This window comes from Manacus candei, unplaced genomic scaffold, assembly GCF_025592945.1.
Source record: "Manacus candei isolate 608988 ecotype Guabito, Panama unplaced genomic scaffold, ASM2559294v1 h1tg000002l, whole genome shotgun sequence".
Classification (NCBI taxonomy): domain Eukaryota; kingdom Metazoa; phylum Chordata; class Aves; order Passeriformes; family Pipridae; genus Manacus; species Manacus candei.
Genome location: NW_026138050.1, coordinates 7,230,414 through 7,245,328, shown reverse-complemented (window position 1 = coordinate 7,245,328; position 14,915 = coordinate 7,230,414). Strand labels below are relative to the sequence as shown.

General features: G+C 39.3%; 1 protein-coding gene and 1 long non-coding RNA gene across 3 annotated transcripts; one reads left to right on the top strand and one right to left on the bottom strand.

Annotated features, from left to right (window-relative positions):
* The first annotated feature begins 118 nt into the window (after positions 1 to 118).
* On the top strand, positions 119 to 12,974 carry LOC127467562 (uncharacterized). Its single transcript, XR_007903185.1, has 3 exons — positions 119 to 420; positions 12,068 to 12,352; positions 12,878 to 12,974. It is a non-coding gene; the product is annotated as an uncharacterized LOC127467562 (long non-coding RNA).
* Positions 5,588 to 8,636, bottom strand: LOC127467541 (parvalbumin, thymic CPV3). 2 transcript variants are annotated; one of them, XM_051779624.1, is made up of 4 exons: positions 8,369 to 8,636; positions 7,874 to 8,006; positions 7,336 to 7,445; positions 5,588 to 5,819 (listed from the first exon to the last, which is right to left on the bottom strand). In XM_051779624.1, the coding sequence occupies exons 1-4, from the start codon at positions 8,427 to 8,429 to the stop codon at positions 5,794 to 5,796; spliced, it is 330 nt and encodes a 109-aa protein (XP_051635584.1). In that variant the 5' UTR covers positions 8,430 to 8,636; the 3' UTR covers positions 5,588 to 5,793. The 2 variants fall into 2 exon arrangements, with proteins under 2 accessions (XP_051635584.1, XP_051635581.1); XM_051779621.1 differs by lacking the exon at positions 5,588 to 5,819 and having other exon boundaries at positions 7,066 to 7,445.
* Positions 12,975 to 14,915: the final 1,941 nt, after the last annotated feature.

The following is a 14,915-nucleotide window of genomic DNA, read 5'->3' as shown; positions in this document are numbered from 1 at the left end:
CGCCCTCCCGCCTCCGCCCCGGAAGAGCAGGATCGGCCGGGAAGCGCTCCCGGCGGGCGGGGATGGACCCGCAGCGCCCCCGCCAGACACGGCGGGCACGGGAGCGGCGGGAGCCCGGGCAGGGGAGGCCGGGGGGGCCCTGTGTTCCCTCAGCGAGGGGCTGTGCGGGGACCTCCAGCGGCAATCACAGATCCCTGAGGGGCACAGCCCCTCCCGGCGGGCCCGGGGGTGCCGCTCTGCCCCAGCGCACCCCTGTTCGCAGAGGCAACACAGGCGCGGTTCACTCCCCTCTAACTCGTTCAGGGCGGCTGGAAAAAGTAGAAACGATTTATTTTTAGAGTTAGAATTCGATGTTTGAAAGGTGAGATCGACAAGTTTGAGTACGTTGAAGGAAATGTAATCCAGCATGACATAGTGCAGGTAATCCTTTCACCATAAATATTATGTCTGTTCTGATTATTTTTTCAGGTTTTTTGTCTGACATTTTATGATAGTGGCATTTAACTAATAAAATAAGCTTTTCTATTAGTTTTCAATTCCCATTTTAATAAAATTCAGTGTGAACTAAATTAGGAGTAAAAACAGCTATATGTGTGGACCGGACGGGTAGGAGGGACACAACAGGCCGAGCCACAGCATTCCCAGACAGTTGTAGGAAATGTTTCCAAAACTGCAGAGAGAATCTGCTTTATCATTTCATGCAGGTGTTTTCAGAGAGGCCACAGCAGAGGGTGACTCCTGTCCCTTGCCAGCAGAGCAGGATGAGGAAAGGCCCTGCTGTACTGGGCCCCCCAGGGTTTCTCTGAGGAAGCATCAGGCCAAACATGTCAGGATAAGACATCCACATACAGTAATTCTAATTTTCTACCCTACAGCTCTGAGTTTAAATTCAGCAGTGTGTGCAGATGAGCCCTTTCTTTAATAGTCTGTCCATTTGAAGGCTGCAGCATAGCTGAGACAATTTCTGGAAACATCCAGTCAGGATTGAATATATCGAACAAAAAGAGCAGTTCCCCTCCTTGTTTGTGCTCTGCTGCAGGCAGGGGTGAGGTGGTGATCAAGACTGTCAGAGGGGAAGTTAATTTCTTCATGCTATCACTTAAAGCAAACTGTGGAAATTCTTAAAATTGGTGCTATTTATAGTCAAGTTAATTAATTTCTCACCAAAGAAATTATGAAACTGCAGTGACTGTAGATTTTGGGTTGTGTTGGTTTCAATATTTATATAATTGTTTATAAATATTTAGATGTGTATTTGGTCAGGACTTAACAAGATGGAGATTCTGGGCTATGACTAAGGTGCCTGTTTACTGCTGTAATACAAATACTGGTGCAGGGGTTATGTTGTGGAGGCATGTGCAGTTGGACAGTGGGGACTCACTGTAATTGGTGATTGCTAAGGAAGGTGTTTCCTTGCCAAACGTTTCCTAGGAAGGGAATTAATATATGTGTAGTGATTGATAAAATATAATTCTGCTTGGTGCAACCTCATCTGTAACTTGACATTGCTTTTGGTGGAAGTATTTGTGAGAATCTACAAAGTGTAAGTGATAAGAGATTCAATTAAATTATTACATTTCTAATGTACACATTAACAGGGCAGGAAGAAACTTCGATTGTGGTTCCAATTTCATCCCATCTTCTTAATTGTATGTGCAGTAACACCACACCTTGACATTTGCAAGGTGGCATCAGATCACCCCGAGTTTGAAATGTGATTCCTAGCCCATGATTATGTAAAATTAAACTGCTGCATAAGTACATGGGGAATTTGCAGGACAACCCCTGCATCAAGAGGCAAGCAATTAACAACTTTATGACTGCTTTCTAATTTATTTTTAAAATAACATGGGAGTAAGAAATAGTATTGTGTAGGCATATGTTTTGGTTTGTTGAACCTATTTCTGGATACTATTTTTGGCATTTCCGTCAGCTGCATAGTAGCAGACTTAACAAAAAGGTATACTATAAATCACTCTGGGTGTTAGAGCTGACAGCTTTAAATAAATACAGCTGACAGCTCAAATAGCTGCTCCATTGACAGTATGTGGTCTAAATGTGTTAACAAATGCGTAGACTCAGCAGTTTGGGATTAGTTTAGCAAATAAATTACAAAATAATGCTGTGATCCAGCAAAAAGCACAATGCCTGTGTATCCCTGGTCTGCAGGCTTTGTTAACACTGTCCCAGGCCTTTGAAGCTCTCTGTGAAAACACAAGCCTGCAGCTGGAGCAGGGCTCCTGCTAAGACAGCGCTCACCTCCCCCAGATTCCTTCTCAGTGTGGTGTCAGGGAGTGTGAGCAAGTGTGAGTGTCGTGGTGAGTAAAGATGGTTTAATAATGGATGTATTTGCTTTCCAGGGTCAGAGATTTCATAAAGGGAGATGGTAACCTTACACTAGCTTGGGTTATGATTAAGGACACAAAGTTACTGAGTAGCAATAAAAAACCGCTTTCGTGCAAAACTGGAGATATTTAAATGTTTTTGGTTTGTTTAATGTGTTGTTACCACAACACATAACATAATACTTGTGAAAGAAAAGCTGGGAAGAGAGGATGATGAAGGGGCTAGACTGTTAAAAGGATTTCAGCTCTGAAGATTAATTATACTAATAAGTTAATTATTTCCCTGATGGTCACTGCAAGAAATGAGAATTGCATGAAGAATGATGTCATAGTTTGACATATTTAAGGCATGGTATTTTTTGTGCTTAGAGGTTGAATAAAGCTACTGTTTATTCTTTCATATTTTAATTGCAACTATTCACAGAGTGGATAGCATGGCACAGGGTATTATAGAGTATATAATGTGACCATGGAACTCTCAAGACCTGTATTTTAATGTAATCACAAGTATTCTGGTGTTTTCCAAAAATGTATTTTTATAGTAGTCGTGTCTAGTGAGTCATTTCAGCGTGCAGTGTACAAGTGATAATTCTGATAACTAGTTGCAACTTCTGTTGCCATCTCTAAGTGTGATTGTCAGTGGTGGCTGATTTCTGACTGCTGCCTTTCATGTCAAATCGTTGTGGTGAGTGCAGCAGTTTGATGCAGCCCTTATTTCCATCCTGTTCATTAAAAATATGCTCATACCCATATCTGTATGTTAAATGGGGGTTAAATATGGCCAACATCTTTAGTTTTTCCTTCCTTGTCAGTCAATAAGACCCTGCCCAGGAGCTTTCTCAATTACAAGTGCCTACTTGAAGCAGTTGGAATTCTACACGCCGTGTCTCCAGAAGGAGTATTTTGGTTTAGGCCAGAGAGCAGACAAGTATCTTTGTCAGTGAGTAAATCCAGTTTGTTATCACTATCACATGTGTTATAAGAGCATTCCAAAATATCATCTAGTGTTTCAAGGATCCCAGGGAAGGAATAAGTTGTTTTAATTTTACAAGTTTCTTCCACTTCAGAAATCCTACAAGTCAGCAAGTGTTTCTTTACTTAAAATGTTCTCCCACAAAGAGCAGTAATCTGCTGGGGTAGGTGCTGTATGATTTAGGTTCTTTAAGGTACTTTTTTTCCTGATGGAAATGCGTGGAAAGAGTCTTTAACTGCAATGTTTTGGATGACAGAGAGATCTCAGAATATCTCAAGTAGAGTAAGTTTATTTTTTCCTGTTTGGTGCTGTAGTGCAAAACTTTTATACAGTAATAAGTTATAAATGAATAATTAAGACATGTTTTGGATTAGTAATGAACAACAACGTTTTTCTGAAGCCTTTACATACAATTCAGTTAAAATTTCATGTCAGGCCAAGAAGTGGTTCCTTTTTGTTTGTTGCCTCTTGGCTGAACCTGAGTACATTTTGTTGTTTTACAGGAACTTCAGATGCAGACAGTTGAGGTATATTCTTCTTCCTGGGGAATGAAGGACATTCTAATTGCACTCACAAATTTTATTGAGGGCCAGGGCACTGCAGGAATGCTCTGTCTACCTGTGCCAGTGACCTGCTCCAGCATGTTACATCTTAGTGGAGAGTAACAGAATTTGTGCTTTGCCTCTGGGTTTCTTTGTCGAGGTTCATGGTGCAAAGGCCGAGGTACTGAGGGGAACTAGAGTTCAGAGTGTAACAGCACCTGGAAAATTCTTTATTTCACATGCATTTGCCTGCCTGATGCAACGTGATTAGTGAAGGTCAGGACACCTAATTGTCAGCGAAATGGAGAGCACTTTGTTTGTTACTTACATGTGAACTACTCCAAGACCCTTCTGTCATCAGACTGATTTCATTGCCAAGAATACACTTTATTTCTTGTGACTATCCTGTGACATCCACCCCATGCTATGAGAATTGCTGTGGGTCAGTTCCTCATGGTCAGACCCTTGGCTTGTAAATCTGAGTAGCTCTATTTAAGTCACTGATACTCTAGAAATTTATGCCAGCTGAGTGTATTTCATAGCATTAAAAAACAGTCTTAAAATTCAATGGTAATTTTTTATCAGTTTGTGTGAGTTTTGCACAGTAAGAGAAAAGATGTGAGTGTCATATGAAATTCTACAAACAACTTGTGTGGCAAATTAAGCTGCTCAAAAACATTTTGAAATGGGACAAAAAATCTGTTTTCATTTGTCAGCTGTTAAGAATTGTGGATTAATAGATACGTGTTTTTTCAAAAGGCAGTAGGTATTTCTTGGCTGGCTTGCCAATGCTTGGCTCCCAAAAGAGTAAATAGCTGCAGAGAGCACATAGAGGAGTCCTGAGGGAGGAATCCTTATGGAATTTGTGTTGGTGTAGTTGTGTAGGGTGCCTTGGAGAATGGCATTGCATGAGCTTTTCTTCACACTGAGTGAAGGAGAATTTTAATGTATTTGACTGCTTTTGCTTTGATGATGAACACTTTTGAAAGCCAACAGAAAATTCTGAATTACTCTTTTGTTAGGTTTGCAAAACACAGGCTGGGAGAGAGCAAAGGGCCCAGCATATCAAAGCATCAGCATCCCCAGAGATGGTTGTGTTTGTGAAGGGCATTTTTAATATGTCACTCATAGCCCAGAAATACCAGGCAGAGGACACTGGAGCTTTTCAACATTCATTTTTTACAATGTCTGCTTCCACACTTTTAGTCCTCTCTATTGAGAAAACTAGAAAATACCACCAAGAAGACATCTTTTGCTTCCCCTCTGCTTCTTAGGACCTCACAGTTCTCTGAAACCTCAAGTCCACGTGGCTTTCCTTTTAATTCTTTCTGCAGGAAAGCATGTGGGTTTTACTTTCCTCATCTATTAATTGGCTAATGCAAAAAAGTGGTTTGAAACTGCAACAATCTCATTCAGAAGCCACTTTTTAAGCAAAAATGTGTGACTGCTCTTCACTTGGAAGTCAGTGAGAGATTTTATCCTCACCTAACTCACAACTGCATCTGAGCTCCTAGTCTTTGATGGACATCTGAGTGTTCTGAGAATTTAGGCTTAATCCAGGAGGAACTCTCACTAATTTCAAAAGATATCCCATATACAAAGGTCTGATAAGACCAAGATCTTGGAGGGATGAACACTTTTAGTTTAAGAATTCACATTTCAGTTTAGGAGACAGAAAAACAGACACAAGCTACAGTATATGATTAATTTTTATTGGGTATTTTTAAGGGAAGTGTCTGCTAAATAGAGTTTAGAACAATGTGAGTGGTCCACACAATGAAAAAAATCAGTAATCAGTGTTTCATTTTGTTACTAAGGTGATGAACAAATAACAGACACCGTCAAGATAAACGAGGGACTTCTGATTTTCAAGGGTTTGGAGTGTCAAGTGCAGATTCATCCCAATTCTATCTTGTTTGGTCCTTAAGAATCTCTAAGCCTGCACCATTTCCTGGAATTCTGTGAAAGATAAGAGATTATTTACAGTAGAAATACTAATATGAAAGGATTAGCAGGAAAAGATTAGTAACATATCAAGAGATTTAGAATAGGAACGAACAGAAAACAGTTCCCTGATAGATGACCAGAGAAAAGAGGCATTGCCTAAACATCCTCTTCTAAACAGCAGATGGAAAGGCAGTGTTTTGCTGACACTTACAGGGAGTAATAAAATATTCAGGGTAGCTTTAGCCTTCTCTCTGCATAATACTAATCCTAGGCAAAAATACTGGAATGGCTTATGTAGAATTTGAGTAAGAAGTAATTAAGAGCTGAACTAAAAAAAAAATGAAAAGTGAGTCTGTGTGTTTTATTAGCTGTTTGTAACACTTCCATAGTTGAGAAGTGTTGATTTAGAGCACTGTCTAAAGCCAAAAAATTGTGCAGTTCCATGTGGTATGATCCTGGAGTATTGTGTTGTGCAATAAGATACTGTTATTGAAAGGTCTTCTGAATGTTTGGCTTCAGTGAATTAGTGTCTGATCAGTCCTGTCCTGAATGACTATATTAGTATATGGATTGCTTCATAAATCATGTGTGTTTATTCTGGCATAGTTCCTAAGGAACTGGATTTAATTCCTTCCAAAGAAAGAAACAGAAGAGCTCTGTCCTGCTGGTGCAGTGAGCTGGGGAATCTGCCTGCCAGCACATTCCCTGCGTGCTATTCCCTAAGCCTCTTTCATGCTGGCCTGGGCACTTGCTGCTCTCCCAGGGCAGTGCCATTGGCTGCCAGCCTTTTGTGTGAGTGTGCTTCGTGTTCAAAACAGGGCTCAGAAATAGGGAATGAGGAGATCAGGAGGTTTCTGCACTGAGCAGCCATTAAATCCCAGCAGCATTTGCAGCAGTGAGTGCAACCTGCTGCTTCCTAGAACAGCTGCTCCTTCCCGTCGGGTCCTTACCCTGCCACTGAAGACAAATAGCATCCAACACATCCTGCTGGGGGATCTGGTGTTGGAGTAGTGACACTTGATCATTGTGTTCTCCTTATTATGCAAAACAAATAAGGAACTATGTGCTGCTGGCTCCTGCATTTTGGAAATGTCAGTCAGTGACTAGTGGAATTTCTGTTGGGAAATTGCTGCTGTGAACGAGCTGCTGTGTGTGCTGTTGGTTCCTCTGGGCACAGCTGGTTCTTTGTTCTTGACCTTGCATTTGTGCGTTACAAGTGGTACCAGTGCTGCCTTACATCAGTCAGTGGGAGGAGAAATAAGGGGTAGTTCCCTTCAGAACAACTGGAAATTTGTGAGTGAGAAGCAACAGGAAAGTTCCTCAGTTTTTTTTGACTTGCTTGTACCAAAGCAGCTGCAGGGATGAACCTGTAAGATCAGGGACCCTTTCTGCCTTTAAAAGGTTGCTTCTGCAAGGATTTCAGTAAAATCACAGGAGGTGCATTGATGTACCATCAACATAAAAGAGAATCACACATCATTGCAACACACCCCAGGGAGCCTTGTCCTGCATCTGAACAAGTCAATACCTTCAGCCCCGATTTTCCCGTCCCCGTCGTGATCTGCAGCTGCCAGGAAGGTCTTGGTTTCTGAGGTGGTTAACACTCTGGCTCCACACTCAAACCTCTGAAGGAAATACCTTGGAAGAAAAAAAACTTAGGTTTAGATTTTCACACAATATTATTTTTCTATGCTTGTTATATAATCAAACTGATAGCTATCTCTAAATCATTCACCACAATAGCCAAGTCCTTCAAACACTGCTTTGTTTGATAAGCTAAATCTTAGTTGTATATATTCCTGCTTTGTAAGTCCAACCCTGATACAATTGATTCTGCTATCAAAATCCAGCCCCAGGGAGTTATTTTCTTCTATACTAAGCATCAAAGGCAGGTATTACTAATTTGTTTTTCTCTGTAGGGATTATCTATTTAAATATAAATTTCACAATCTGCTGAAGGATTTATCAACATTTAGCATAACTTGTGTTTACATTTGCAGAACAGTTCTGGAAAGTAGAAAGTGCTGATAGCTTGATAACATCTAAATAGTTAATAAAGTTCTTACTTGAGCTCATCTTCCTCAATATAGCCACTTTGGTCATTGTCGAGAATCCGGAAGATCTCCTTGAGCTGGCTGCTACTCTTTTTAGACATCCCACTGATCTGAAAGAATTTTTTGGGACTAAAGGAATCTGGAGCTGAAAATAAATTAATAAAAAAATTAACCCCAGACCACTTTGTTCACTGTTCCTAAATGGTCTGAGGGCACTGCTCTGTTACATTAGAGTTGTTCTAAGCATGAACAGTAGGTGAAGCCTGTCAAGGAGAGAATGAATTTGCCCTACTGGCCCATTCCCTCCTAAACATCAAACAAAATCTCCTGGGGATAAGCTGCAAACTGCCAAGATAAACCAGTTATGAACATTCTGTGACAGCTGAGTAAAGAGATCATGGAAATCAGTTTAAAGTATGCACTTGTTCAGGATTCCTTCAGGCCTGAGTCAAACCTGCCCTGTGTTACCCAAAATAATCGGGTCAGAGGGTGTGAATTGTTTCTCACCTTGGCAGTCCCGCAGAGCAGCAGCAATATCCGAAGGGCTTAGAATGTCTGTGAGGCTCATTTTAAACCTGTGCAAAAGAGTATATTGCAAACAGAGTTGTGAAATGCAAATGCATCTTACAAAAAAGTTGGTTTTCTTGTGTTTCGAAGAATGCTATAAGGATAACAAGGCTTCTAGGAGTAGATTAATCTAACTGATCAAACCAGCACCTCTGCTATTCCTAAACAAAGGACAAGATTTAGTACACTACCTCCTTAAAAAAATTCAGTGCTAAAATAATGCTCTTTAATGAGATGCTTTATATAAATCATGTTGTGAGTTGATTACCAATTTTTTATTATTTACCTTCAACCTATTAAAGTACAGCACGTTTTTAAACTCTGTGTAACTATTAATTTAACTGGAACACATGACATCTGGCAACACAAATAACAGTAGATGCAGTGGGAAAAGGAAAGGCAAGAAAGTTTACTTCTATTGTCTCCCCCAACAGCTCTGAAGAATAAAAAGAAAACTGATACTTATCTATATAAGGTCCATCCATATGCAATTTCAGCAATTAAAAGAAAAATCTTAGAACAATGGTTATTGTACTTACTACTGGTGCAGCTCTGCACAGTAATTTCATTTAATTATTCTCAAGTCAGCAGCTCACCTTTAGAGTTTTCTCAGCTAAGTAAAGGAAAAATAGCTGAGGAGACACCAGGCAAAATAGTAATGTTGGCTCTACTTGCTACTCTGTCTTATAAAGGATTCAAAAGGTGACAATAACCACTGCTTAGGTTACACTTTCATGGATCAAATGTTTGAATTGAGACCTGGCTCAAATTTCTTCCTTAACTAATTAAACTTTTCTTTCTATTTATATCCTAAGATAATATGGACAAGAAAAACATTTTATTTTAATAAATCCACTATTGTTTAATTAAGTACAACTCTGCCATCAAAACAGCCTTTCATTCTCCAAGTATGTTAACAGGTAACCTCTGCACCTGAAAGTCTCTCCTCAGAGGAGACTCCAGCAGTCAAATCCTTATGAAAAGAAATGACTTTGTTTTCCCTAAGTCTGTTGATCCTTTGGAATGTGTAGAGGAGGTTGGAGATGAAAGATCAGAGGTGACAATGTGTCATTCTGACAAAGATGACTTGTCACCAAGACAGGAAAGCAAGCCCTAATTTGGGTTATCTTTCTACAGTCAGATTCATTTCATACTTCCTGACCATGTTCTAAATTACAGAAACAGAAACCAAAGCCTTCAGTGACACAAAACTTTGAACTAGGTAAAGCTGAATAAGTTGACCTTGCTGTGAGTATTCCTTGGAAGATTATTATTATGATCAGGTGGCCTGTGTAATAATCGATTTTGAATATTTTAAATTACATTAAATCAATAATAGACTATTGCTATAAATAATAGTTGTAGTGAGTTGTAGGAATCAGACTTTGTCAGTGTGGAGATGAACTTATATACATCTTATAACACACACTCTCACAATCTATTTCCTTAATAGGACATTTGAATTGGAGGTATAAATAAGTGGTGGTTTATTATATATTTCAAGAGCATTAATTTTGGAACAAAAAGCAGTAAGAAAACTCAAAACAGCAGATATGAGGTTTTTCTTCTCAGACAAAAGTCTATTTCCAGCTTTAAGCAAGTTGATGTGGACAAAATTCTAGGATGCAAGCCAATAAAACTCACATGTATTTTGGTTAGAGTTTATTGTGTAACAGCCTATTATGGTATCTAAAGCAATGTTCTCTTACTAGGTGAGCATTGCTTTATTTTTCATTAATTGGAATAGCATGGTCTGCCAAACAAGTAATATTTTTTATAGTAGCAACAGTTACAAATTATACTGTGGAGTAGAGCAGTAATATATTTAAACCCTGGTGTAAGTGAATAGACTGCAGTGAGTTTACTCCTGCTTGGTTTAATGGCAGTGACAGAAGTGGCAGTCACAGCAGTTGTTCCACAGCACTGCTTGGGTTTGGATAGAGAAGAAAAGGTACCAGGAGCACAAAAAGCAAACATAATGTAATGATACTTTTACCCTTTTTGCTACATCTTTTGTAAGCAAGAGAAAGTGGCTTAAACCACAAATAATCAGGCTCACCTTTGGTCCCAAATCCCAGCATCTGGTAAGGAAATGATGCTCTCTTCTATCTCTCCCAGTAGGAAAACTGGAAGAACCCTTTCCTGTTACGCCCAAGGACCCTGGGCTATTGTACATCACTATTGTCTGACTAAAACAAATTAAACAAAGCTGAAGGTCTGATCTCAGACCTTTGGGTGTTCTTTCCATTTATCTTCTTCATTCATGAGTACTATATACTCATGTTGCTTTCTGGCTGAGATTTCCATGGTATTATGGTCTATCAGGCAGTGGCAGTGACAGATCTTTCTCCAAATGATCCTGAAATAATGTTCATCCTCGTAGGTACCTTTTTGCACCCCATGTGAGTTTTCTCCTTTATAATCATCTCAAGCTGACACGAGTTTGAACAGAATGGTTGTTTTACTGATTCCTCTTGTCATTTTTACTGCCAACATGTTTCTAGAGAAAAGGTGGGGTTTTTTATACCTCTGTGATAGTGCTTTATAGGAGACTTCCTTTATTTCTGCTGGCTCCTACACAGTGCTCATTGAACTGCTTGCTTTGTTTGAATGTTTGACTTGCCATCCAACACTAATTAGTAATGGAGAGAATGAGGAAATTGAAATGAAGTAGAGAAAAATGACAAGATCAAGGTGAGCACATAATACTCAAGCTCAAAATATGCCTGCAACTAATTCAGGCACTGCATTAAAATATAAGCACATATGTTCAAGGAACAGCACATGGTTACCTCCTACACTGCCATGGCACACAGGGGGCTGAGCTGTTCTTGCATTCCACAGGAGTAAAGTGGCCAGAATTAGTGTCATGGTAAAATATGGTCTCAACTAAAAGTGAGCTAATTGCTGTTATTGCTTACGAAGGGATCTCTGAATGTTTGAAATTCAACACTGACAACAAAAGTGATGCTAATCCTGGCTGAAAGATGGTTTACAAAAGCCTAAAAGAGCTGAATTTCAGAATCAAGTTGATGTCACTGTATATTGATACAGGTGGGAATCTAGGGTTACTGGGTTTTATTTATTTATTAATGACACTTCATCTGAAGTACAGGGTTCCCTCCACTACAATTAGAATGCAATAATCAGGGATTAGTATATTAAGGGATGCTTTAATGAGATAATTTATTTTACAGCTAAATTGTCTGCTTTTCTTATTTCTGGAGTATGTGTTAACCTGGGTGATTGTAATTATTTTATGCATTCAAACAGTGAGATCTATAAAAGTTATTTTTAAAAAGATGTTATGCAAATGTAATGCTATAAAGAAAATCCCTAGTAATAAATTCCCTAATGCTGCTAGGTAACGGGCAGTTAACAGAAGTGCAAAATCTGGCACAGAATCTGAGCATTGCACGATTTCCAGGAATGTTTAGCATCTGTTCCTATGAAAGTCAAGAAAAAATATTACTTTTTCTTTGAATTTGTTTACTTGTTTTGGGGTTTTTTTGCTCTACAAGAGACATCTGAAAGCTCTATTGAGTCATTCATCTGAATATTTATGTACTTATGTATCTATTGTTTTCACCTGAGGTGTCTTTATTAAATAGTACTAAAGAAATTTTTTTTTGTTTTCAGACTTCCAGAATTAAACTTGAAGGTGTGATTCTGAGAAATACACAGCATTCATATTGATAAGTTCTTGCCAGGAATCTAAACATATGAAACAATTGTCTTCAAAGCAAGTACTATTTACTTCTCTAAGAATCAGAGGAAAGTTGTGTTTTGGTGAAGCATTGACAGATTGTGGACTAGTCCCCTTTGTGTTCTGTTTGGCATCAAGGACACAGTTAATTAGCAGTGGCAATCAACCAGAGCCATGACTTCAAGCAGCTGCAAAAGAACCATCAGCAGTTGTCTCAGGTGAGATCAGAGGAGAGGTGTTAACCTGAGACCAGCTACAATAGTGTAAAGAGATGCTGTAGCAGCTGTTCTAAAGCCCACACAACTCCATCTTTCAGCCCTGGCTGTGTCAGGGCCAATTGTATCATGATCCTGGATAACAGATTCTGCCTTTGTAATGAGTTTGGAAGTAACTGAAATAAGCACCCAGTAACCTGTGTGGATGCTCAGTAGTGTTGATGCCTCAGTGGTGATGGCAGAGAATCCTGGTGTGCTTACAGCCCTAATCATTGCAAAGGACCTTCAAACAAAATGAGATATATCCTACCCCTTTCAGTTTTCTCTTAAGGCACGTGCTTTAATCATATAGAAATAATTGCAAATACTGATTTGAATTGTTGCTTGGACAGTAGTATTTTACCATATTAAACCAAAAAGTTTGAGCACCTGGAGTAGTATGTGGTTTTTTGGTACTGTACCTTTTTGGGATGCAGGATGGAAGCCAGGCCCCAGAAGCCTCAGTGACAAAGCTCCTTTTCCCTGCAGGATGTTACCCTGAGCACAGAGCAGAGGTCTGGACTGTAGAATCCGAGACACAAGACAGATCCTGAAGCACTCTGGTCTGGAGCTAAAGCAAAGCAGGTACTTCTCTCACGTTAGGGGAAATGTCACTTGTGCTTTCCCAGCTCAAAGGGTGTCCTCATGGTTCTGTGTGAGTGGAATGATTTCTGTTCGAACACGACAGCAGAATAGACTGACATGAGGGAGTAACAGTGTCACTGATTCACAGAGACTGGTCTGATCAACATATTTTTTCACTTAAAAAGCTATCCTGGAAGATCTCTGCTAGCATTTGATATGATATGTGTCTTTAAATGCACTTGGAAGTGCTTCTGTGACTCAGTAGCACAATTTTCTGTCTCAGATCCTAAGTGTAATTGTCTAAGATGTTTCTCTCTGCTGTCAACATTACAGACAGCGTCAGGTGGAGTGGTTTTAAGAATCTAAATTGTTCAGGTTTTCTGTGTATTTTGAGAATAAATATGCCCTAAGGTTCGAGGCTGCGAAATAATTTGGATGCTCCCTGTTGTGACATGTAAAAGATAAGTGCAGTGCTACTCTGCTGTTACCAAAGGCCCTTTGCACGTGGCTGCATTTCACTGTGCCCCACAGTGGGTGAACAAAGCAGATAGCACTGAGGTGCCTCCAACTATTTCTGTATTCACTGCCTGCCCTCATTGATGTTAGTGGGATTCCTGCCATTAATTTCAGCAGTAGGAGGATGTATAACCCTTAGTGAGACATAAAGTACAATTACCCTATAATGAGAGTTAACCTTATCATAAATCATCATAAAAAATCATTTCTTTAACAGAAATGGCCTTCTAAATAATAGGAAGCAAGTGTCTAGATTCAGACAGGTTCTTAAAACACATGCACCAGGCAGGTGACAAAATTCCACTGACAAAAGGCAACCACGTATTTAGGGTCTCAGACCTCCAAATTTGTGATTCCAGTGGCATGTTCTTTGTTTTAAGGGAGCTGTTTGGCAATGTATGTTTATGATCAGGCAGGAGTCTTTCCAGCTGGGGCCTTACAGGCACAATTTGAAGAGCTTTCTTAAAGCACCCAATAAGTAGTTACAGAAATTTCACAGTACCTGACAGCCCGTGTGAGTGAGAGACACAGAGGAAAAGAAAGTAAATATGTTCTTGTACATAGAAAGCAGCATTTTCTCCACCAACCTGCTAAGTGGTAATACTGAAAGAAGGAAAGGTCTAAAAACATCTCTAGTCACAAGCTCTTCTTAACTTTCTGGAGTGATCAGTGAAGCTGATATCAGACTTACCTTGTCATTAATTTTTTACTGTTCTTAATGGAATGGTAAGTGGTGAAATTGTCTTAGATTTGTAGGCCTAGCAGGCTAATCAGGGTGGAAGTAAGTGTGGTTAAATAAAGGAGCTGCCTGCTATCTCAGAAGTTATCTGAGCTGTCTGGGCTTCTCTTATTTAGCCATTAATGTTGGTACAATGCTTGAAAATCTCCTGCTGACCCATATTGCATAGTGAAAATGTAAACCATAATATCAGCTGAGATACAAAGCATCTTCTGACAATGATGAGAGCTTTTAGCCCTGCAGTCAGGCTGTGCTTACTAATTCTGCAAAATTTCTCTTTTTCATTGCTCACCCAGGTGACACTGAAAGAATGAATGTCAATTTGTCAGATGGATAAATTTTTTTTCACTCTTAAAGGAAATTCTACAATATTAGGACCTGATTAATTCATTAGAGTTAATGGAAATATATTTTTGGCTAATTTATAAGTCATGAACATTTTATTGAGCATTCATTGAAGTCTTGTAGATGGCTTTAATTTTGTGTAATATGATGATTTTCCCAATATTGTATTGATATTTCCTTCCTTCTCCATGATGTCCCCTCACAAACGTGTTATGCATCAGCAGATAATTTTGAAATTAAGATTTTTCATCTGCGAATACTGAAACATCTTCTTAAATAGCTCCAACAAACAAAGTGTGTGACAGTTGTCTACCAGTTTTTGCAAAATTAGTGTCCAAAACC